This window comes from Vespula pensylvanica, chromosome 25, assembly GCF_014466175.1.
Source record: "Vespula pensylvanica isolate Volc-1 chromosome 25, ASM1446617v1, whole genome shotgun sequence".
In the NCBI taxonomy this organism is placed as follows: domain Eukaryota; kingdom Metazoa; phylum Arthropoda; class Insecta; order Hymenoptera; family Vespidae; genus Vespula; species Vespula pensylvanica.
The window spans coordinates 365,852-388,882 of record NC_057709.1 but is presented as its reverse complement, the minus strand read 5'-3'; the positions used below and the strand labels follow the sequence as shown (position 1 = coordinate 388,882).

At 31.1% G+C, this 23,031-nt stretch overlaps 4 protein-coding genes across 16 annotated transcripts; 2 read left to right on the top strand and 2 right to left on the bottom strand.

Annotated features, from left to right (window-relative positions):
• The first annotated feature begins 70 nt into the window (after positions 1-70).
• On the top strand, positions 71-6,147 carry LOC122637328 (tectonin beta-propeller repeat-containing protein). Of its 3 annotated transcripts, XM_043829377.1 has the most exons (12): positions 71-128; positions 203-479; positions 553-735; positions 1,112-1,264; positions 1,338-1,430; positions 1,514-4,060; positions 4,145-4,354; positions 4,443-4,544; positions 4,611-4,746; positions 4,863-5,054; positions 5,130-5,287; positions 5,370-6,147. In XM_043829377.1, exons 2-12 carry the CDS (start codon positions 255-257, stop codon positions 5,418-5,420), a joined length of 4,050 nt encoding a protein of 1,349 aa, XP_043685312.1. In that variant the 5' UTR covers positions 71-128; positions 203-254; the 3' UTR covers positions 5,421-6,147. The 3 variants fall into 3 exon arrangements, with proteins under 3 accessions (XP_043685312.1, XP_043685313.1, XP_043685314.1); XM_043829378.1 differs by lacking the exons at positions 71-128; positions 203-479 and having other exon boundaries at positions 598-735; positions 1,046-1,264; XM_043829379.1 differs by lacking the exons at positions 71-128; positions 203-479; positions 553-735 and having other exon boundaries at positions 1,050-1,264; positions 1,318-1,430.
• Positions 6,039-11,932, bottom strand: LOC122637331 (cationic amino acid transporter 3). 3 transcript variants are annotated; one of them, XM_043829388.1, is made up of 12 exons: positions 11,794-11,932; positions 9,338-9,608; positions 9,141-9,269; positions 8,799-9,059; positions 8,450-8,733; positions 8,095-8,332; positions 7,915-8,017; positions 7,677-7,831; positions 7,429-7,595; positions 7,250-7,358; positions 7,006-7,159; positions 6,039-6,845 (listed from the first exon to the last, which is right to left on the bottom strand). In XM_043829388.1, the coding sequence occupies exons 2-11, from the start codon at positions 9,567-9,569 to the stop codon at positions 7,038-7,040; spliced, it is 1,800 nt and encodes a 599-aa protein (XP_043685323.1). In that variant the 5' UTR covers positions 9,570-9,608; positions 11,794-11,932; the 3' UTR covers positions 6,039-6,845; positions 7,006-7,037. The 3 variants fall into 3 exon arrangements, with proteins under 3 accessions (XP_043685323.1, XP_043685322.1, XP_043685324.1); XM_043829387.1 differs by lacking the exon at positions 6,039-6,845 and having other exon boundaries at positions 6,927-7,159; XM_043829389.1 differs by lacking the exons at positions 6,039-6,845; positions 11,794-11,932 and adding an exon at positions 9,969-11,303 and having other exon boundaries at positions 6,927-7,159.
• On the bottom strand, positions 11,794-14,258 carry LOC122637332 (general transcription factor IIH subunit 2). 3 transcript variants are annotated; one of them, XR_006329220.1, is made up of 8 exons: positions 13,996-14,258; positions 13,698-13,899; positions 13,499-13,627; positions 13,214-13,387; positions 12,886-13,142; positions 12,549-12,798; positions 12,236-12,474; positions 11,794-12,088 (listed from the first exon to the last, which is right to left on the bottom strand). XR_006329220.1 is itself a non-coding variant. In XM_043829391.1 (7 exons), exons 1-7 carry the CDS (start codon positions 14,052-14,054, stop codon positions 12,346-12,348), a joined length of 1,200 nt encoding a protein of 399 aa, XP_043685326.1. In that variant the 5' UTR covers positions 14,055-14,258; the 3' UTR covers positions 11,794-12,345. The 3 variants fall into 3 exon arrangements, 1 of the variants encoding a protein (XP_043685326.1); XR_006329221.1 differs by having other exon boundaries at positions 11,794-11,961; XM_043829391.1 differs by having other exon boundaries at positions 11,794-12,474.
• Positions 14,259-15,387: 1,129 nt separating this feature from the next.
• Positions 15,388-22,785, top strand: LOC122637329 (flocculation protein FLO11). Of its 7 annotated transcripts, XM_043829386.1 has the most exons (11): positions 15,388-15,435; positions 17,572-17,674; positions 17,829-17,971; positions 18,060-18,294; positions 18,377-18,552; positions 18,634-18,773; positions 18,899-19,108; positions 19,186-19,268; positions 19,344-19,532; positions 20,094-21,668; positions 21,752-22,785. In XM_043829386.1, exons 1-11 carry the CDS (start codon positions 15,403-15,405, stop codon positions 21,847-21,849), a joined length of 2,985 nt encoding a protein of 994 aa, XP_043685321.1. In that variant the 5' UTR covers positions 15,388-15,402; the 3' UTR covers positions 21,850-22,785. The 7 variants fall into 7 exon arrangements, with proteins under 7 accessions (XP_043685321.1, XP_043685315.1, XP_043685318.1 ...); XM_043829380.1 differs by having other exon boundaries at positions 19,344-21,668; XM_043829383.1 differs by lacking the exon at positions 15,388-15,435 and adding an exon at positions 16,045-16,166 and having other exon boundaries at positions 19,344-21,668.
• The last annotated feature ends 246 nt before the right edge of the window (positions 22,786-23,031 follow it).

Below are 23,031 nucleotides of genomic sequence, written 5' to 3'. Positions count from 1 at the left end.
TTTAATTATAAATGACCGATTATATTTATATTGCTAAAAAGTTATTGTAAATATAACGAGATTTTTAAGAAGAAAAAGTTGTGATGAAGTCGGATCTATAATTTTTCATAATATTCAACAGATAATAGGTATGGAATTTTTTTGTTATTGATTTTTATGTTTCTTATACTGATTAATGAATCATACATGAATTTTATTACAGAAAAGAATCATACAATTAAAGGTCCTCTTAAGTTTGTAATATAACAATTACAATGCCTAGTTCTTATTTATATGCTATAAATAATGAAGGACGTGTGTTTGGTTTATCAACATCTGGGACTATGTGGCGTGAATTTATGTATTTAGGTCTTGAGTTTAAACAGCTCTCAGCCGTACCTCATTTCATGTGGGCAATTGGCGGCGATCGCCAAGTTTATGTTCATGTTCATGGCTTAGACATACCTATAAGAATTAAGGAGGAAACTTATGAAAATGAGGTATATTATAAAATAAACTTTTTATGTGTTTAAATGTAAATCTTATTCTTTCTTATTTTTAATACAATCATAGCGCTGGCTTCCCTTAGAAGGATTTAGTGGACGATTATTACCTACAGATAGATATAATTTTTCTAATCAAGATGGTACTGTTGATCGTAGTCGAGATAAAGTTAAACTTCCATCTATGGCTTGGCAATGGGAAGGAGATTGGCACATAGAAACAACGTTGGATGGTCAACCATTAGATCATGACGTAAATATATCTACATGCTATATAAATAAAAGAGTGAAAAATTTTAAATAACTAATATTGTAAAGGTACTAAAATACCTTTCTTATGTAAATATTTTCTTCTTTTATTTAGTCTAATATTCTTCTGTCAGTTCATCTATATTTTTTTTTTTTTTTTATTATATTAGAAAAATATATATATAGCAAGTTTATATACGTATATATTCATCAATTTAATTATTGTTTTAATTACGTAAAGGATTGGCTACCATTAATATTGTTTTCTTTTTCTTTATTATGATTATATCTTACAAATTTTTATTTACATGTAGATTTTTTATCAATCGTCCACAACAAGACAAAGAGTTATGATCACAGAGAATCTGATGTTTTGGTAGGGCTGGACATATGCAGTTGATTTTCCAGCAACATATTCAGCGAAAAAACAATGGAAGTCTTGTGTCAGAAGGCGCAAATGGGTCCGATATAGAAGATACAGTGCTATGAACTCATGGTGTGCTATTGCACCGCTTCACAAAGATCCAACCAAAGTAATGATTTTTAATATATACTCAATCATAAACTTGTAAACACATTTATGTAGATTTTTTTCAAAATGCGTAGGAACCATTTATCGATGTAGCTGTCGGTGGAAATCAAATGCCTGGTGGTAATCCTGGTGGTCTAGTAGTTTGGGCAGTAACAGCTCATGGAAGGGTATATAATTTTGAAAAAAAAATATTTTTAATTTTAAAAATACAATCACACACATACAGGATTGAATATCTATCCTCTTATAGGTGATGTTCCGTGTGGGAACAAGTACAACTTGCCCCGAAGGCCAAAGATGGAGTTCTATTAAATTAAATAATGGACACGAGGTCTGTCAAATTAGTGTAGGAGTAACAGGTCTTGTTTGGGCAACTCTCTTAGCTGGGAAAGCTATAATTCGTACTGGAATTACTAGAGAGAATCCAATGGGTGATGATTGGACAGAAGTAGAACCACCACAGAAAGATTTAAGATTAATACAAGTTAGTGTAGGTACGGATGCTGTGTGGGCAGTTACACACGATGGTAACGTTTGGTTCCGAAAAGGTATCAAAGGTGAGATGAGTGGCGTATGCGAACAATTAGCAGCTGGAACTGGATGGGTCGAAATGTTAAGTAAAATGGCATTGGTGTCCGTTGCTCCAAACGATCAGGTTTGGGCTATCGGCTACGAAGACAGATGTCTGTATTATCGTATGGGTATAACACGGTCGGAATTAACAGGGAAAAAATGGAGATTAATTAACGCTCCTCTTCAATTAAGTAGAGCCAGTAGCAATGCGAGTTTATCTTCGAGTAATAGACACAGTATGTGTGGTACACCACAACAACAACGTCATCAAAGTTGGAGCTCTTTAAATCGACCTCATAGTACCAGCGAAGGAACGACATTGGTTAGAGAATGGGAAGAACAATCACGATCAGCACCAACGCCAACATCTTTGAAGTTATGGCAACGTACTAATGATGCTGCGGTTACTAAAAATTCTCAACAAACGTCTTGCCAGGATATATATACTACAGAAGAGAAAAAACGATCCGCAAACTCTTTAAATATGAGTGACTTCGCGGAAACAAATGTCGCGAACATAACTATATCAAATGAATCATTAACTAAAACTGGAGAATCTATAGTTGTCTCTGGTAAAGGTATGAGCAGTACGGTCAAGGTTAATCCAGCCGCTTGGAGTCCTGTACATTCCGTTGGCTCTATGGTTGGTATAGAAGCACATCCAGAAACAGATGGAAGTATTTTTGATCCTGATTTAACTGGCGATTCTGGTGTATATGGAGAAGACGAAAGTGCGGCAATAGTTTATTGGGCTGAATGTGATCCATCATGGTACAAAGTAGAAGCCGGCGCATGTTACATGGATCCATTGAATCCTCCAAAATGGATTTCAGATATTAATGGTGTAACACACGGAGAAATTGCTGAACCATGGAGGATATACATCTTGGAGGAGTTGAAAAATAGATTGAAAGGAATAGATTTAGATTTATCAAAATACGAGAAAGCCATAGAAAAATCATCTTGGGTTAAAAATGGCGATGCAAGATGTAAAGTGAAAGGTAGTAATATGTATCAAGATTGTATTATTGAATTAGAATGGATAAGTAGCGATAGTGGATCGCTAGATTCCGGGACATTAACAATATTAAATTCCGACGGTGCTACAATTCTAATGCAATTCCCAATATCTGAGATTACTTGTGTTATTTGCTGCAGTGAACCAGGCAATCCACGTATAGCGATTCATACTCCAAAATTAATACGCTCTAAAGTTCTTACGTTACAATTTCTAAGCGACGCAGATATGGAAGAATGGCTGGCACATTTAACTTCTGTGTCTTGCCAGACAAATAATATTTATGGAAAGCCAAGTCCTAATTCAATTTGGATCACCAATGCACTAGGAGATGTTTATGTGTACGATCCTGCAATAACAGAGGAAAATCAATTTTGTGAAGACGTTTATGTTCAAGAATTAGACGCTGCTGGGAAAGATTTACCATTTGAAAGTATTTTACAAAATAGTTTTGGATATGGGAGTTCGTTAAGAATAACAGTATGTATACACGACGATGCCGACAGACTTTCATTTAATTTAGTATGTTACACTACGACATCTTTAAAACAAAAAGGCATAACAGATTGTCATGACGTGGCATTGCATTTTAATCCACGACTTAAAGAAAATCTAATAATAAGAAACACTTATCAAAGTGGACAATGGGGCGACGAAGAAAGGAACGGTGGCAGTCCATTAAAACCAGGCTCTGATTTTATATTAAATATTGTTTGCGAAGAACGAGGATATAGAATTTTTATCGATGACACAGAATATACATTTTACAGTCATCGAATACCACCACAAAATATTACACATCTACGTATTAAAGGACTAATGACGTTGTGTAGTGTTCTATACAAATCTAGGTCAATTATTATCGAACCGATAACAATGTTCTGGAGACAAATGGGTGGACATTTAAAAAAAGTTGAAACATGTTCTGTTGGAGTTACATGGGGTATAGGATATGATAATACTGCTTGGGTATATACTAATGGTTGGGGAGGAACTTTTTTGAAAGGATCTGGAACTAGTAATACTGGAATAAATACGATGATAGATACACATAATTATTTTGTCTATGAAAATCAACGTTGGAACCCAGTAACAGGATATACTTCTCATGGTCTTCCTACGGATCGTTATATGTGGAGCGATGTAACAGGTCGTCATAAACGCACTCGGGAACATACTAAATTATTATCAGTGCATTGGCAATGGGTAAAATATATATTACATAATTATTAATACATATATATATATATTTCTTTAAAATGAATAATAATATAATTATCTTAATGAAAGATATCCGACTGGATTACTGATTTTCATACTCCCGGAGGTGTGGACAGAGATGGATGGCAATATGCCACAGATTTTCCATCGCAATATCATGGAAAGAAACAATTTACTGATTATGTACGAAGAAGAAGATGGTATAGAAAATGTCAACTTACTACCAGTGGTCCTTGGCAAGAGCTTGGAAATACAAAACTAATTGACGTTTCTTTATATGTATGAATGCTGCAGCATTTACATTTACAATGTAAATATTAATCGTCTCTAAATAAAGTCTTAATCGTTTTTTATAATACTTTTACAGACAGCTAGTAAACCTGGTGAAGATTCTCTCATACATGTTTGGGCGGTAGCATCTAACGGTGAAGCTTTATTTAGAAGAGGTGTTTCTGAATCTTGTCCGATGGTAAGAATATTTAAATGTAATAATATTAATACATTTTACAAGAGAGATATTTGTTTTAACATATAGGGTGTATCATGGGAACATATACCAAGCGATCAACCATTAATAGGTATTTCTTGTGGACCAAATGGACAAGTTTGGGCAGTTGGAAAAAATGGTTCTTCTTATTGGAGACTCGGTGTTACGTTGACTAAACCAGCAGGTATAATATTATTAAATATTAACATGAATTTATGGATAGAATAATTATTAAAACAATACATTTGTATACATATATATATATATATATATATATATATATATATATATATATATTAGGTCTACAATGGCAAAATGTTGAGCCACCATCGGGAGCTCAATTGAAACAAATCTCAGTTGGAAAAGATGTTGTATGGGCTTTGGACAACACAGGTAGATTGTCTGTTCGTCGTGATATACAAGCAAATATTTTCCCGGAGGGAAGCCATTGGCAAACATTGCCGGCAATGCCAAATGATCCTATTCATATAGGTAAATATAAATTATATATTTTTATATGTCTTTATTCAATAATAATATTTACATAAAATAAATGTATACTCGTAGATATCTCAGTTATTAATTCGAAGCAAGGGTTTAGACATATTTCTGTTGCCAAAGAAGAAGGACAAGTTTGGGCAGTTTCTGGAGCTGGTATAATATGTCGAAGAATTGGTGTAACTAACGAAAATCCAGCAGGAACTGGTTGGGCAACTGGTATAGGGGTGAGTCTTGATTAATTTTTTTGTCTTGCAGGATTTTTTTTTTTATATGTAATTAAATATAATATCAATAAAATATTAACAGGCAAATTGGCAACATGTAAGCGCTGGAGGTATAATAAATAGAAGAAATTAATTGCTTATAAAAATAATTTTAAAAATATCTTTTCATTATATATGTATATATATATATATAATATTATATATATATATATATATATAATTATATAGATATATATAATGTAAATGATGAATAGTATGAAAATTTCATACATCGACTACATTCCATAAAATACAGGAAAGTATTATTTTTTAAATTAAATTTTTTATTAAATTAAGGAAAATTTATATGATTTTTTTCTATTTTTTTTTTCCTTTTTTTTTTTTTACATACATACACGATAATGATTTATAATCGTGTATGAAATAAAACACTCTAAAACATTTTTTATATATTATAGTTGATCGTATTTGTAACATAGATTTGCTTTTATGCAAATAATGGAAATATGTATAATGACAAATGCAAAATTATTTATTTAAATATTCTTTCAAACCATAGAAACGAAATGTACTTATTTAAGTTATAATCATTCTATTTTTACAAACTGTAGGTCTTAGAGAATTAAAAAAAGGGATCAGATTTTGCAACTGGGAAATTCTTAGAACAAAACATAATTCATAATATGAATAATTTAAATATTTTAAAAAATAATATCGATATCACTTAATATATAATCATAATTTTGAACAATTTGTGTGTATGAAAGCAGTATGTATTTTTGAAAAATTATGCTTATGAATAATAATTTGTGATTATCTTCTATATAATGTACTGCAATAAACACAATAATGCTATCATATTTTAAGATATATTTTTATATTATCTAACTCTCTATACACGTTTATATGCATACATATATAGTTTATTAATTATAATATCAATTTTTGAAATGTACGTATTGACATTGCAAAATTACAGTATTAGAATAATATGTTTACGTATGGAGTTTTCAATAATGGTTATTAATAATTTAAAAATTAGTATAAACAAGAATTTCAAAATTTTATAACAAATAATAGTAAAGATTACTCGTAAATAATTAATTATTCATTTAAAATATTAATTTTTTATGCGACTTTTAAAAATAAATTTTCGAAACATTTGGATCTTAGAAATATTCTCCGGATTTTTTTAGAATGATATGATGTCTTAAAAATATCTTATAATATTAAATAATGTCTAAAAATATTCTTATAATACTTAATAATAATTAATTAAAATATTTAACGTTTTAACCGTAGCTAATATATCTATATACATATTATGAGTACTTGTAATCGGCCACCTTATTATCGCAAAAATGTTCGATTTGTAATAGGAACACATGACGATGGTGGAGGTCGTTGAATAAAAGGCGCGAAAATATTACTTAAGCTGATAACGCTAGATGGCGCCAGGAGTGGTAAAAAAAAACATTTTTTTTAATAATTTAGTACTTGTCCTTACGCTAGATGGCGCAGGTTGGGCAGCCAGTATAGAGGGTAAGTCTTCAAAATTCTAATCGACAGATTTTTATATACGTACTTAAATATAATATCCATAAAATATTTTTATATAAATATATCACAATAATCATTGTTATTTTATATAAAATATAATGATCGAAAATATATTAAAAATTAATATATAGACAAGTTTATCCTACTTGTGGCTTTACCTGGCTGTGAAATTGTTTATCTTATCGTATACTTAAAATTTTGTTATGATTCCACTTTGATCTACATTTTTTTGTTTCATTATATTAAGTTCGATTTTATTTTTTTTCCCCTGAACGCTGTGAGAAATTCCATAAAATAGATAAATAGAAAAACCTACAAGTATATATAAATAATATTAGAAAAGCGTATAATATTTTTTAATATATATGTGCATTTTTTTTTTTTTTTATTCATGCAGCTTACCAAATAACATCCACACAACAAATCTAATCCACGTAAACATGTCTAGTTGTAACATCAAATAAAGATTTATAAAAATGCTACAGCATGGTATCAATGGAACAAATGGAACCTGAGTAAAAAAAAAATTTGTTATTAAAATAATACGTTAATAATTTATAATAATATACTGTGTTATTTACTTTGAAAGAGAGTTCAACTTGTTGAACTGGTTGTCTACCAATAGATGCTACATTTAATATTAATATAAATACAAGTATTATTATTATCACAAATACTATTACATTGCCGTTTGTTATATCAAGTTCAACGTGATTTAATATAAGAATAAGTATAAATACAACAAGACCTAAAACAGAAGATTTCAATTAAAATCACTAAAATATTATTAAAATATTATTTATAACTATAAATTTTTTAGAATACTTACTAAAACTAGCTACACTACATTTTGAAACTATGCTGGAAATATGAGATGGATCCTTATGATTATTTAAATTAAATGTTTGCTTGAATATATTTATTGCTGTAAATTCATAACCATTCATCGTCACTTCAGGCATAACATCATTTTCTTTTTGATATCTACGATTTAAAAGTAGAAAGTATTTTATTTAACATTATAAAGTTGTTTCTTTTTTTATATCATAGAACAAGCCATAACCAACCTTAATATTAATACTGATATTGCTACTACTGTATATGCCAATAGTGTTCCAATAGACATCATATCGATTAATTGATGGAGATTAAAAAGAAGAGTCATAATTCCTGGCATAATACAAAGTAATTTATACAATAATTATATGCGCATCTCAAACAATTATATTTTATATATTTTTACTAACCAGCAAGTAGTCCGGAAAGTATTGTACCCAAAATTGGTGTCATGGTTTTAGAATGTACTTTAGAAAGCCACATAAATATGATTCCATCACTCGCCATAGCATACAATACACGTGGCAAGGGAAACATAGCGCCTAATAAACTCGTACATAAAGCGAAAACAGCTCCAATATTGACAATCCATTGGATGACTGGCCATCCAATTTGTTGAAAAACATAAGGGAATGGAGCATCAGCATTCTAATTTCACATGATCATAAATGTTACAATTAACGAATAAAAAATTGCAAAGTATATTGCAGGTAAATCACCTAACTTACACATAAGTTTGTTTGCAGTCATTGTAAAACATTATACCTGATTGTAATATGGCCACATCATGGTCAATACTGTAGAAATACTAAAATATGCTGCCAAAATAATAATAAGAGACAAAACAATGGCTAAGGGTATATCACGTTGTGGTTTCTTTGCCTCTTCACCGGTTGTTGCAACAGCATCAAAACCCACAAAACCATAAAAACATTTTGCTGCACCTGCCATTACACCGCTTATTCCAAACGGCATAAAACCACCACTACCAGCATTCGTTACGTTTTTAGGAATATCTTCTATCGAAATGGACCAATTTTTTGGATCGGCTAAAAGTTCATACGATGAATAAGACATCAAGATTTAAATATGATTTCATAACAAGTTCGTTTACCTTTAATAGAACCTGCTACTATAACGATAATAATCGTAAGAAGATTGATGACAGTGAATATATTATTTAAAAAAGAAGATTCTTTAACTCCTATGCTAAGTAAAAAAACGAGTAACATGACCATGCCGAATGCAAAAAAATCAGGATACTCTGACAAGAAAGAAATGTTTATTGGCATAATTGATTGCAAAGTTTTCCCCATAATGTTTCCTATTAAAGCATCAATATAATTACTAAGGCCTCGAGCAACACTTGCTGTACCTAAATAGAAAAGAATAATTACCCAGTCAAAAGAATGATTACAATGAAAGATTATAATTAAGATCAAAACAATGAACATACCGATAACGTACTCCAATATTAAATTCCATCCTATGACAAATGCTATAAATTCACCAACTGTTACATAACTATAAACATAAGCTGATCCTGCTTTTGGTACTCTTGATGCAAATTCTGCATAACACATTCCTATAGAATGCAAATTTGTGATAAATCAATTATTAAAATCATAGCAATGTCTAATATCAAAATATTACCAGCAAAAGCAGAAGCAATAGCAGCAATAAGAAATGAAATACAAACGGCTGGTCCGGCCGTTTCTTTTGCAACACTTCCGGCAAGAACGTAAACGCCTAAACCAAGGGTCGCGCCGACTCCAAGGGCAGTTAAATCAAAGATATTGAGGACCCTTGCCAATTCGCCCTTGCCCTCTTGATCATCATCAACACGTTTTCTTGACAATGTTCTCCACAGGCGACCCGCCGCCATAACGATTGATCTTTTCTTCTTTTTTTATAACTGTATAAACTATAAACTTATTTATATAATAATTCATATTTTCCATTATGCCAATATCAATAATATATTAATCAACATATCCCACGTAATCAAGAAGAAAATTTTATTTTCTAGACAAAAGTGATTTACGTTAGGTGATTGCGTACAATCGTCATTAAATTCAAGGATCTCTTGCATTAGATAAAGTGATCTTTCAAGGTCAACGATCTATCGGCCTTTACTACCTACATCGATGATTTCACTATAATCTTATTTCTTTTTTATTTTTATTCGACCGATCGATTAAACTAAATCGCGTTAACATAATTAGTAAATACAATTGTTGATGTTATACTATTTATTAAAATAAAAAATGAATGAATTATTTACCGATGAAAATAAATTGTTAGGAATCTATTTAAACGAGACACGTACGTAATACGTAATGTTCACGTGGAGTTAGTCACCTATTTAGCATTAAAGAAACTTCCCCGTTAAATAGTCCAAGGAAAAACAGTTTTCATCCTTGTACAAACATATTAAACTATTTCAGAAGTATTCGATGTTAGGTCTCTTAACTACATTTGCGCAACTGATCTCTTTACATTTAGTTCGCACGATCATTCTTCAAACGTATTCACCTCAAAGGAACATTACAATAAAAATGACATTTACACGTTATATAATAGTTAAAGTGAATTTAGCAAAAACAAGTTTTTTTTAGTTCGCATAACGTAATTCTAATTACAGGAAACTCATATTTTAAATGCTTCTGTTTTTCTTGTTAACATTTCATGCACGATAAATACGAAATAAAATGAAAACAAAACGAAACAAAAAAAAAAAAGAAAAGTATAATCGAAAGAATATTATAGTTGTATAATTTAATAATAATGAAAGATAATATTTTATTCGATTGAAACAAATGTGGCGTAGAAACGAATTAATCATAAATAAGGTCAACAAATTAAGAGTCTCTATTTGTACTTTCACTGAATTCACTCATTAATAATTAATTGAACGAACGTAAAAAAATTTTACTCCTTATTATTAATTGATATGTATAAAATATTTAGAGAAGATAAGAATTATTATGATAAAAATTATGTCTCTCTCGTTATATATACTGTTTCTTTTAACAAAATTTCAGCAAATAACGTTTGGAAAAGGAATGACCTCGAGGAAAGAGAATGTATGTATGTTGAATGTACATTCATTGAATTCATCGTATGAACACTTGATTTTGTGATTATTATTGTCGGATAAATAAGAAATATAACTGAATATTAAATAATAATTGAATTTATAATTTCTTTGTTTGCTTTTCTTTTTCTTTTATTTTTTTTCTTTTTTTTTTTTTTTTTTTTTTTTTTTTTTTTTTTTTTTTGTATAGCAATAAAATTTTCGCCATACGCGAAATAATCCATAAGAGATTATGAATATGAGATATGTCAATGGAAATAAGATGTATCAACAATAAAGAGATAATTCTTATCTCGGGTAAAAGAGAAAGGTGCCGATGTTAGAATGAATATTTAATATATTCAGTTTCGAATGTTTCGATATATTCTCGAAAATTATATCTTGGAAAGTAAAAATTTTTTACGATAGAGATATATATTTCTTTAGCTTCGATAACAAATGTAAGTAGAGAATGTGATTAATGTAAGAGAGATCGAGAAATAACTTTCTCTTTCTATCATATATTAATATCCTCATAATATCATAAAATAATATATTTCTATTGTTCTTTTATAAGTCCTATAGCTATATAGAAAAAAAAAAAAAAAAAAAAAATAGACGATTGCATTAACGATAGTAATAAAAATGTTAATTTGATGCTTTAATTTATTGAAAATGTTAACACTTGTAATATTATCGCGTCGATCATATGTCTACGCGTCACGATAATTATGATTTATGTGTTATGACTTTTATTCAAAAGAGCTATTTTTTATACTCATATTGTTACAAATTTTTCAAAGACTAATATACAAATATTAACATTAATGCATACATAAAGATATATGCATAATAATATGCAAATTAATAAAAAAATATATATATATATAATTATAAAAATTTGAATTAAATACAACATAAATATAACATTTAGAATTAAATACATTAAATTTTAATATAAATAATGAATCAATGAAATAATATATTAAATTATATGAAATAAAAATATAATTTAATAGATATAATCACTCACCTAATTTTGAAAATGCCCTTTAGACAGAGAAACAATGTAGTCAGACAATATTTCATATGTAGATAAATTTAATTAATATAGGATCGCGCACACGTAGCTGGCATATAATAAAATCGCGAGACTAGGTCAATCACGCTCGAACCGGTCACACCAGAGGACGACTGTGAACTAATAAGTACAGTAATATTACGACTCTCTCTCTCTCCCACCTGTCTAGATGCTAATAAACTTGAATTGCCTCCCACCGTGATTGAGAAGAAGGACGTTTGTATTCAAACGAGAACTATTTGAAAATCTGCGAATATATAAGACATTTCAAGCCATCGAGCTTATCATTTTTATATCAAAATATCTTTTTATTTTTTATTTATCGTATAAATTCATTATTCCTCAGAAAACAAAAAAGATAACATTATTTATTTATTTGTTATTAAATACTTACAAAAATGATGGAATGTGATATTAATCTAATCAAGTAAAATTTATATACATGAATATAAATTGATAATGAATAATTAAATTTTCAGACGTGACATTATTTATAATATCAATTTATTTATCAGTAAATTTTTGATATGTTGTTTGATTTGTTGCACAGCCTGGACATGTATGCAATGATTCATGGATAAAAATTTCACAGTCTATACAGAAAACTCTTGAACATTTTTCACAAACATAGATCTAAAAATATATATATAATATATATATTATATAAAAAAAATAATAAATTTTTCAATTAATGATTTTGTTAATACCTTTTTATCTTTTTGTGATAATGTTTTTTGGCATCCATAGCATATTGTAAATTCGCCCTCATAATCTAATTCTTTAAAAGGTGCAACTGGAAATAAATAATGGTATGATCTTGCCAAATGTGGAGCAGAAACAAGAGTGAGCCCACATGCCCTACACTCTACTGGAAGTTCACAATGTTTACTAAGACATTGCGGACAAAGGAAACCTGTACTTGTCAATTTTACAGATCCGTCCGAGTTTTCTGCATGACTGTAATCAATTATATAAAAGCAATAACAATTATATAATGTCAATTTTTTAATCTTATAATAATTATATGTACATATACATACATACCACATGCATACTGCTATTGAAGTATCAGTACCAGAAGAATGCAATGCATGATGTGGAAAACCCATTTTTACGAGTGCTGCATCTAATCTAGTAGCAGCAGGTGGTGGATCTATGTGTGCATTTAATTGTTCTTTAAAATGTTTATCATCTAAAACAACGCCATGTTCTCCACCAGTTACAGTAGCAACTTTCTTACAAATATATAATTCAGCAGCTAAACCTATTACACTACACCTTATACCATCCGATTTCATAGCCTGAAATCAAAGTAATTATTGTTGCATCGAAATATATGACTTTTGATTAATAAGTCAGTAAATTCATTTACTTGTATAGTTTCAGTAATATCTCCAGGATCACAGGTAGTAAGAGATCCAGTTATTATTATTATTTCTTTACTAGCATGCGATGGCAATAGTTTAAGAGATTTTATAGCTAACTCCAAAGAATTTTGTAAAGATGGTTCACCAGCCAATGATGTTTGTTGTAAAGCTTTTATTTCCTATAAAAATTATAGAAAATATAATGACCGTTGTTATACTTTGGAATGTTGACACACACACACACACACACACACACAGAGAGAGAGAGAGAGAGACAGACACATACTGACCTTAATATGTTTCTTTGAATTTCCAGCTAAATCACTAATTTTTTCAGCTCTTTTATTTTTAGTAATAATTAAACCAATTTGACTTATAGGATTTTGATAAAAAAATTCATCCACAAAGTCCTCTAAAAGCTTACAATTATTTTATAAATTGATTATCATTATGATATATAAACTTATTTAATATTTATATATAGAATACCTTTAAAGAACATAGCAGACGTGTTGGTTTTAAATCTTGATTTGACATTGCTTCAGAAGTATCAAGAATAATATATAAATGCCTCATCATTCCTAATCTGGCGCCAGCTTTTCTTTCCAATTGCCTTTTTCTTTTAGCATTGTGTATAATATCGGCAACAGATGCTTCAACAAGACCATCATCATCTTCTTTAATTGCCTCCCTATATAAGAAGATATATTAAATTCATAATATTGTGTCATATAGTATTTTTATATGGTTAACTTTGTCTCTTCAAATTTCATAAAAACATATATACCAAGTTTTTTCATAACCAGTTTCCCATCTGTACTCCTTTTCTTCTTCTTCATCAGCCATTTCTTATTTACAAAATAAACTTTGTATATAATAATATAAGAAAAATTCACTATAAATAAGCACTATTTAAAGAAAATAAAGAGCAAAAAAGATTGAACTATAGCCAGTATATCGAAATCCATCTATGTACTAAGCTATATTAGAAAAGGACGAAAATATTACGGTACAGATGATACTCTCTCTGTCTGACAAAGGACTTTAATCATTATGCGCATGCGCGATAATTCTCCCAAAAGAAAGCGAGGATATTATCTCACGTGCTAAAACATGCTATTTGGAGGTTAAAGAATTCAAAGATTTATTAATTTAATATATTCTTAGAAATTTATGACAATTTTTCTATTTTATTATTGATATATATTATAGGATTTTTTTTTTATAAAGATGGGTAAATTATGTTATTTATGTAATCGAAAAGCCTCAAATACAGAAAATATTTCATTACATAGGTAAAAGTATAAGAAATATTTATATTATTTAATAAATTTCTTAAAATCATCAATAATGTATAATCAATTTTAGTTTTCCAAAGCATTTAACTGTACGTCAGAAGTGGTTAAATGTTTGTGGATTAAATTTAAATGACGATGTATCACATACTTATATCTGTTCTGTTCACATTGCTGAAACAGATATCAATAAATGTAATGCTTTTGGAAGAAGTAAATCTGTAATTAAACCTGGAGCAGCCCCTTCCATGTTTATAACAAATCCTCTTGTCATAGGAGAAGTTGATAAGTTGTCATCAAAAGCATCCGCAAATGATTGTAATGATAGATATAAAAATATTTTGTCAGATACTGAAAATACAGTTGAAGGTAAATCTAAAAGTATTTAATATTTGAAATATTCTTGTTAGAAATAGTAGTGATTCATTGATTTATTTACATTAATTTTCTTTTATTTCAGTCTCTGATAAAAATTGTAAATCCATATTTATAAAACATAAATCTAAAGATGATGATACCAATGATACAGGTAAATTCCATATTCCAGCGAATAAAATGATTGAATTTATTTGAGAATTGAAATTAGTAGTTTAATAACTATACTTTTTTTTTTTTTAGTTGCTTTAATTAACCATTATTTTTATTACCATAGCTCTAAATCATAATAGCTACAATATTTCCAAAAAAAAACGAATATTCTTTGAACCGCGTTATATATCTGAAATTACGACGGCAGATGTTGCGCATCTTCAAGAAGGGCTGAGAGAGTCATCAGATTAATAAAAGCAACTGATCAACAAAAATCGAAACGTATTAAAAATTTACAAGATCAAATAAGGAAGCTTAAAATACGCGTTACCTTTTTGCAAGGTGTAGTATCTCGTTTGAAGAACAAAAAAATGATATCTGAAGAAAGTGGAGACACTTTTATGGTAAAGTACATATAAATGTGAACTATTATTAGTTTTTTTAAAACAATCGTACATAATTTAAAAGGTTTTAAATAAGAAATTTAATATATTTTTTGTCGATCTTAAACAAATGTTTTTCGATGAGTGCATTTTATAGTTTTATTTATATGTGTATTGTACTTTTGTATCTAATTGATCGTATGATTCACTTTTATATTTAACCGCCTGCGCAGAACACTTTGCGCACAACGGAAAAAGTAACTTTTTCTATCTTACTTCATTGGTAACCCTACCACTTATGGGGACTGGCAATATATTCCTATTACATATGTATATGATCGGAATCGACTTGGCATTAATTAACATAGCTCTATCTCTTTCCATCCGGAATATCAGCAGGTCCGATTGTAAAAGGCGGTAAATTCAAAGTCAGTAAAAATCTTTGAAGTGTGATCATTTTTCTAGTCTATTAATTACTGTGATTAACATTATACCATATCATAAATGTAAGATACAAAAGAAATATTGTATTTATTGATAAAAATATATAAATATTGATAACAGAAAAGATAATAAAGTCGGAAAATGTAAGATCAGGTTCCCGCCAAAATAATTGTCGTCGTTGGCCTGGCGGTTAGCGGGCGCCATGGCGCCACCGTCGGAAGACGCGATCACTGTTTTCATTCCGTCTCGTGCTGGTTAGGGGTATTTTCTGGATCGTGAAAATCCGATTTTTCTACGGTTTATCGGCCGTAAGTCGTCATCATTGGTTCGAGAGATGATCGTTAAGAATAATCGTTCAGGTGTCTCAAGTGCGTTCGGAAAGTATTCTTGGAAAAACAGGAAGTGAATCTAGGAGGGAAGAGCATTAGCGAGGAGAGCCATCTTGACGAGCATCGGCTCTCTTCGCTCGTGGTAGAGACAGAAGAAGAGGAAAGGAGTCGCGTGTGGCGGCAGCAATGACATCTTTCCGAAATAATCGCGATATCACGACGCGCTTGAATTATTTGCGTTAACGGTAGTCGCTTCGCGTAAGGCCAAAGCCATTTTAGCCGGGTGATCCGCGTGCGTTAACGCGAAAACGAAGGAGGAAGGGAGAGATAGAAAGAAAGAAAGAGAGAGTGAGAGAGAGAGAGAGAGAGAGAGGGAAAAAGAGAGAGAGAGAGAGAAAAAAAGAGAGAGAAAGTGTATGTCTCTGTGTGTGTATATGTATATCTACATTGAGAAAGAGAGAGAGAGAGAGAGAGAGAGAGAGAGATCGTGAGTGAGTAGTGAGTGATAGAGAGAGAGAGAGAGAGAGAGAAAGAGAGAAAGAAAGAGAGTGAGAAAAGACGATAGAATATGTACGTCGAAAGTCGTACGTTGGTAACTCCACGCGACTGGCCGCGTTTACAATGAATACGTGCTTGTGTCCCTCTTCAAATTTCATCATTTATGCGGGAATTTGTTTCATTTAAAATCAAACTAATTCGCGTACGGTATATTTGATTTTACCTCGCGCTTCTTCTCCGACAGATCGGACTGGCTGACGTGGAGGATTTATATCAGAGTATAAAACGGGCGATCATATAAAACATAGGAGCGGCTCTGGCGGTCTATCGAATTGAAAGAAAATGTTCGCAGTTCGATCTTCACCGGCGCCGTTTCGTACAAATTATTTTTAGTAACCCGCGAATCTTTGAATGTTTTTTTTTTTTCTTTTTTTTTTTGTCATTCTTTTTTCTTTATTTTATTAATTATTCGGTTATTATTATTCGTAGAAAGAAAAGATGTACATATATATATATATACACATACACATACACACATATATATATGTATAAATGGTCAGTGAAAGGAATAGAATTTCTTTCGAAATATTTTCCAACCTCTTTTATATTTTCGCGCTCGATTTATAGCTTTTCGTATATCTCGTCTATATCGTTATATATATTTCATTAAAACTATAATCCATGTTTTGTATTTATTTTTATTACATATATAGTTTCCTTTTTTTTTATTTTTTTAATCATTTTATATATAGTAAGATCATGTAGTTTTGTCAAACAAGTATGCGCATGGTTGTGGAACATATATAAGCTTTTCTTTATTATAATATCTTTTTTCTTTTGATATTATTAACTTAGATAATAAAACAAAGTATTCTTTAATTTGTAGCAAACTGTATTTGCTGACAACGCAAATCCAAGCGTAATTTTGAACAAGATGGAAGCGGATGATGGCCCGTCGGCTATCAATACTAATCCTAATAGTATAAAAGGTAATCTATTTATATCTTTATATTGTACTTATATCAATTAATCCATTGAGAATAAAGTTACTTGAAATTATATTTATATATATATATATATATATTTGTTTATCATATTAATGCTTCATAAATATGAATTTAAATATAATCTATATTATATTAGCTGCACAAGAAGAAATGGGACGTTTAGATATTTTGGTCTGTGGCCAATGCCATTCTGTTTTTCATTTTATCGAAGAATTTCAAGAGCACCGTACTAAGGAAGGAGCTTGTTCACAAATATCACATTTTCGTGAAAATACTAATGTTAGTATATCAGAAAATAATCAGAACTTTCTTATAGATTGTTTGAGATAAAATGAAAGATTTAATAATTACTTTCAAATATCTACAGAATGAACAAAAAGCACAAGTTTGGGCCTTTCTTTTATGGAAAGATACACAAATTCAACAAGAAGGTTCGGACAGGGATTCAACCAATTCTTGGAAACTTTATCAAAAATGGTGTAAGATGGATACACATATTAGAGATTCATGGATCACAGCAGGAAAAACCATTCAAACATTCACTAAAATTAGTAATGCAAAAATGCAAGAAGTTCCAAGACAAACAAATTCTAATGTGGAAGGTATTTGTTCTACAAGATCATTTTTATGTAAGTATTATTGCTTTACAATGTCAAACTAAAAAAAATTTTATTGTCTATATAGGAACAAAACCATTAGTAGTACGTAAGGTTATAAGAAATGGACAACCAGAGGAAGCATCTGATACGAAAAAAGATGCTAAATCTTCCGAAGTAAAATCACAAAAAGGTTTAGAATCTATGGATAGTGAAGTTGAAAAGAAAGAAAAGCCAAAACTGAAGCCATCTGTTAAACCGAAGGTAATATTATTATTATTATTTAATATGGATGTGGTACATATAAGTATTACATATTTTTATTATTGTTCTTCTTTTTTTTAGGGTAAATCTACAAAAGCAACAGGAGATGAGGATAGAGACTCGAGTACTGAAGAATACATCGTGGAGAAAATTTTAGCTAAACGATTCAATCCAAAGAAGAGATGTTCAGAATATTTACTCAAATGGGAAGGTTATTCACAGTGAGTTCATTGTCCAATTTTTGATATTAAAATTGGTGACGTATTTATTTTCGTTTCTTTTCTTTTCTTTTTTTTTTGTTTTTTATAAACGTTTTTTATAAAAAAAAATATACATAAATTTGTAGTGAAAGCAATACATGGGAACCTGCAGAAAGTGTTGCAACTTGCAAGTACTTATTAGAAGAATTTGAAAGAAATTTGGCGAAACAAAAGGAACTGAAAGCGGCACAACAACAAGCAAGTACTAAATTGTCAGGAAAAGTCGCAGCACAAAAAGCAGTAATAAAATCAGCAGACGCTAGTAAACCAGGTCCGAGCAACGTGGTTCAAGCTGGGTATGTAAATCAATGTATATTAATATTACATAAGTATTTTATACAATACATTGTTTTATTCTCTTTATAATACGTAGACGTCCTATGCGTTCAAGTAAATCTAAAGCAATGGACCAAGTAAAGCAATGGTGTGGTTCAATGAAAGATGAGGAGAGTGACAGTATGTTCTGTATACATTCATTATACCCCAGTGTCATATTCTAATAATATTGCAACAATGTCTTCCAAATTTCAGTATTAGGAAAGAGGAGAATAGATTATTCTGATAGTGACTCCGAAGAAGCTGGCAGTAGCGCTGCGAAAAGGGCAAAGGCTGACACAGGTAGCGACGAGGATTGGACCGGAGAATCAGAAGAGGAAAAGCTGATGGGACGTAGTGATGTAATACAACGTGCATTTAACCGTGCAAACGCGCAATCTAATGGTTCGAACAGGACTGTTTCTACTACTGATCTTGCAACTTCATTGGGACTGCAGTCACCAGAAGGTGCAAAGTCAAGTCAACCTCCAGTATTAGTCGCCAATGCTAAAGGCGTTGTTAAAGTTGATCCTAAACAAATGCCAAATTTAACATCTGGTGTTTATGTTATGTCTCGAAAGGATGGCATTATAAAATTAGATTCATCTCCGAGTGGAAAACTTGCTGTCAAGGGTTCGCCCACAACACAAGGTGTTTTAATGGTACAAAATCGAGATAATACTAATGTTGTAAGAAAACAAGTTATTTCTGCGACGCAATCAAACTCAATTACTCCCGTGAAAGTAGTTTCCAAAATGGATGGAAGTCAAGTAGTAACACAAATGAAAGTAGTTTCTAAGCCAGTTGCATCTAAGACAGGAGGTATACAAAAATCAGAACCTATAAAAATACAGCCAAAACCAGATCCATCACAATTACAACAAATACATGTGGTGACTGCAGTACCAGCTCCAATAACGTTACAACCAAGAATAAGTACAGGTATACGACCTAGTCCTGTTGCAGTAACGCGTGGTGCGGATGGTCGTCCTCTGTTACCTAGACCAACACTACGTGCAGCTACCCCAACTAGTGTCCTCGGCATTGGATCACCCATTCGTACTCCTGTTAGAGCACCAGCTCCTAGACAACTACAAGGCCAACAAACACGACAAGTGCTACAGAAACGTACAACGGTTGTAAATACTCAAGCTAGTTCACCTAGTACTGCAACGGTGACTCCTGTTAGACCGAAATTTACGGTACTTAGTTCGCAGGGAAAACAAGTTATAAAATCTGGAAGCCCTGCGCAAAGCAAGCAATCACCTAAATCATCATTGGGTAAACCACAGTCTTTATTGTCGCCACAACAAAAGTTGTTAATGGCAAAGAGAAAAGCACAGGAGGCAGCAGGTTTGATTAAGCCAGGTGGACGTGGCATATTAGCTGGCAACCGTGCGTCGGCTGGACGTGGTAAGGCTAAAGCTGTCGAATCACCAACAGTTATTGCTCCAGGTAACAAACCTAAAGAAAGTAAATTAGCAGAAGGGGATGGACTTCATATGGAATTTCACGAAGTGGGTTCCGAGGAAAGCAGTAGTGAAGGGGAACCAGAACTTCCTCCACCCGAGGCAGAAACGATTACAACTGCCGAACCTGATAGCCCACCGCGACCATTCACTCTGTGTCCGTTAACCGGACGTATAATCGGACCTGATGGCGAGCCAGTTGAACAGCCTGCCGAAGCTGAAAATGAACCAACTCCTTCGACGACTTTACCAAATGTTAAAACCGTTACAACTTCATCGGAAAGCACAGATACCGTTGCAACTACCACTACTGCTGAATTAGTGTTACCTTCTCTTGATTCCCTTGCAGAAGGTGGTGGTATTATGAGAGTAGAAATGAGTCCAGGAGGAACAACAGGTACTATTGTCCAGACTAGCGAACCAGCACAAATTCATTTACCAAACGAAGCAGTATCTGCTCCAGATCTTCCTTGTTTAGATGATACAACAACAAATACAGTAACAGCACCAACCACAACTATATCAACATCTTTAACAGAAACACCCGTAAGTGAATCTACCAACACAACACAAGGTGTAACAACAGCTACAGTAACATCAACTACAACTATATCAGTTGCATCTACTGATGTAAATAAACCAGATGAAAAAATGCCAGAAGACAGAAAAGTAACGGAAGACACATCTAATTTAGTAACAATAACAGGAGAAGATGGTGTGGTATATCAAGTCACTGGACAAGCAGATGATGGTCAAACCTTATTAGTAACGCGAGGAGCGGACGGTGAACAACAATGTGTATATGTCACCACCGAACAGCAAGGAGATGAAGGATCCGTTTTAACACTGGACCATGCTGTTGCTGAAGCAGTCGCACAATTAATACCAGATCAAGTCAATCTTACGTCACAGTTCTATGTAAAAGAAGGTGATGCAGAGCCTACTGAAAACCCAATGGTAATGTCCATAATGGACAATACAAATGCTACGGATGTTACCGGAAGTCAAGAAGATAGTGACGGACAAGCACAAGTCGTGGCCCAAGTTGTACAGGCAGAAGAACCTACACCAGGTAATAGAGAAAATATATCTCGTTCTTTCTTGACAATCCTTTTTATTATCGTTTATATATTTTATATATTTTTTTATTATTAGGTGGAACTAGAAGAGTAGTATTGCTTTTGCCAGATGGAAATTTAATGATGACTGAAGTCGACGAAGAACAGTATGCTGCGCTTGAACTCGACAAATGAAGATTTGTAACGTTTAGACACATGTGAAGAGAAAAATGACAAACCCTGTGTCGGATTAAATATTTACATGAATCTTCTATGTTAAGGGTGACCATGGGTTGTATATATGTAAGAACGATTACTTCGTACAATTACAATGGACAAAACATTAATATTTTCCAGCTAAACAAGTATGGTGCAAGTAATAGCTGGTAAAATTGTAAAAATTCAGTACCACACATATTGAAGTTTAGACTTTATATTAACCCAAAATATTTTAGAAATTCATCTCCTAACTTCGAACAATCCTCTGGAATTTTAATTCTTATGATTCATTTCCATTATACAAATAGTAATAATAATACAAAGATAGTAATATCAGAATTTCGATATCATCAGTATACAGCTTTTGAAATAAGTTGTACTTGTAGGATAGTGAGGTATAATCTGGGGTTTTATATTTTCCAAACAAGGCTTTAGTCAACTCTCTCTCTCTCTCTCTCTCCCCCCTTCTCTCTCTTTCTGCATACAAAGTCCAGATGTATACATTTAGGGTGTCGTATAAAAGAGCATAATTCGATGTATTATATTTCAAACACATTGGTGCTCATTTTTTTTATGTATTGCGAAATTGGTGTTTTTACCAAACAATTATACTTGAAGCTTGAACCTAGTTTGACTTTATTGATTCTTTCGTTAAGCATAAAAATATGAAGTTCATGAAATGATTTTTTTTTTTTTTTGATTATTATTATTTAAGCTATATAGCTTTCATTACATTATGTATCTTTAAATATATTTTATTTCGTATCATATACATTTCTAACACTCCAGACGTGTTGTGCTTCATGGACTATGTATGCTTATTTATATCATAAATAAGTGCACTCTCATAAGCAACATCTATAATTTCTGAAACTCTACAAGGATTTAAAAATACAAAGTTGTTTAATGGAACTTTAACAGAGTTTTATTATTAAGCCTATTCCTTTTTTGAGTTATAGAGAGCATTATTTGCTTACATTAGTAAATAGTATAACACTTAGATCAATAATCATGAAGTACTTTAGAAATTATACATATGTATTTGAATGAAAATGATTCTGTAGAAAATCTCAATAGTGGCCATGTCTTCAGAATTATTTTTTATTTTTACAAATTTCTTGTTATCTCTTTTACATACATACATACATATATATATAC

Bases quoted from the DNA above. Each gene is read 5' to 3' on its own strand.
- LOC122637332 (XM_043829391.1), bottom strand. From the start codon at position 14,054: ATGGCTGATGAAGAAGAAGAAAAGGAGTACAGATGGGAAACTGGTTAT. The intron at 13,628-13,697 runs GTATTCTATATA...AATAATTGTAAG, and splicing joins GTCTGCTATGTTCTTTAAAG to CTTTTAGAGGACTTTGTGGA. The intron at 13,388-13,498 runs GTCAGTATGTGT...TAATTTTTATAG, and splicing joins ATTCAAAGAAACATATTAAG to GAAATAAAAGCTTTACAACA.
- LOC122637328 (XM_043829377.1), top strand. From the start codon at position 255: ATGCCTAGTTCTTATTTATATGCTATAAATAATGAAGGACGTGTGTTT. The intron at 480-552 runs GTATATTATAAA...ATACAATCATAG, and splicing joins AGGAAACTTATGAAAATGAG to CGCTGGCTTCCCTTAGAAGG. The intron at 5,288-5,369 runs GTGAGTCTTGAT...AAATATTAACAG, and splicing joins GTTGGGCAACTGGTATAGGG to GCAAATTGGCAACATGTAAG.
- LOC122637331 (XM_043829388.1), bottom strand. From the start codon at position 9,569: ATGGCGGCGGGTCGCCTGTGGAGAACATTGTCAAGAAAACGTGTTGAT. The intron at 8,018-8,094 runs GTTAGTAAAAAT...GTATTATGCCAG, and splicing joins ACTTTCCGGACTACTTGCTG to GAATTATGACTCTTCTTTTT. The intron at 7,359-7,428 runs GTAAATAACACA...TTTTTTACTCAG, and splicing joins AAGTTGAACTCTCTTTCAAA to GTTCCATTTGTTCCATTGAT.
- LOC122637329 (XM_043829380.1), top strand. From the start codon at position 15,403: ATGATATCTGAAGAAAGTGGAGACACTTTTATG. The intron at 15,436-17,571 runs GTAAAGTACATA...TTTAATTTGTAG, and splicing joins AAAGTGGAGACACTTTTATG to CAAACTGTATTTGCTGACAA. The intron at 19,109-19,185 runs GTATGTAAATCA...TATAATACGTAG, and splicing joins AGCAACGTGGTTCAAGCTGG to ACGTCCTATGCGTTCAAGTA.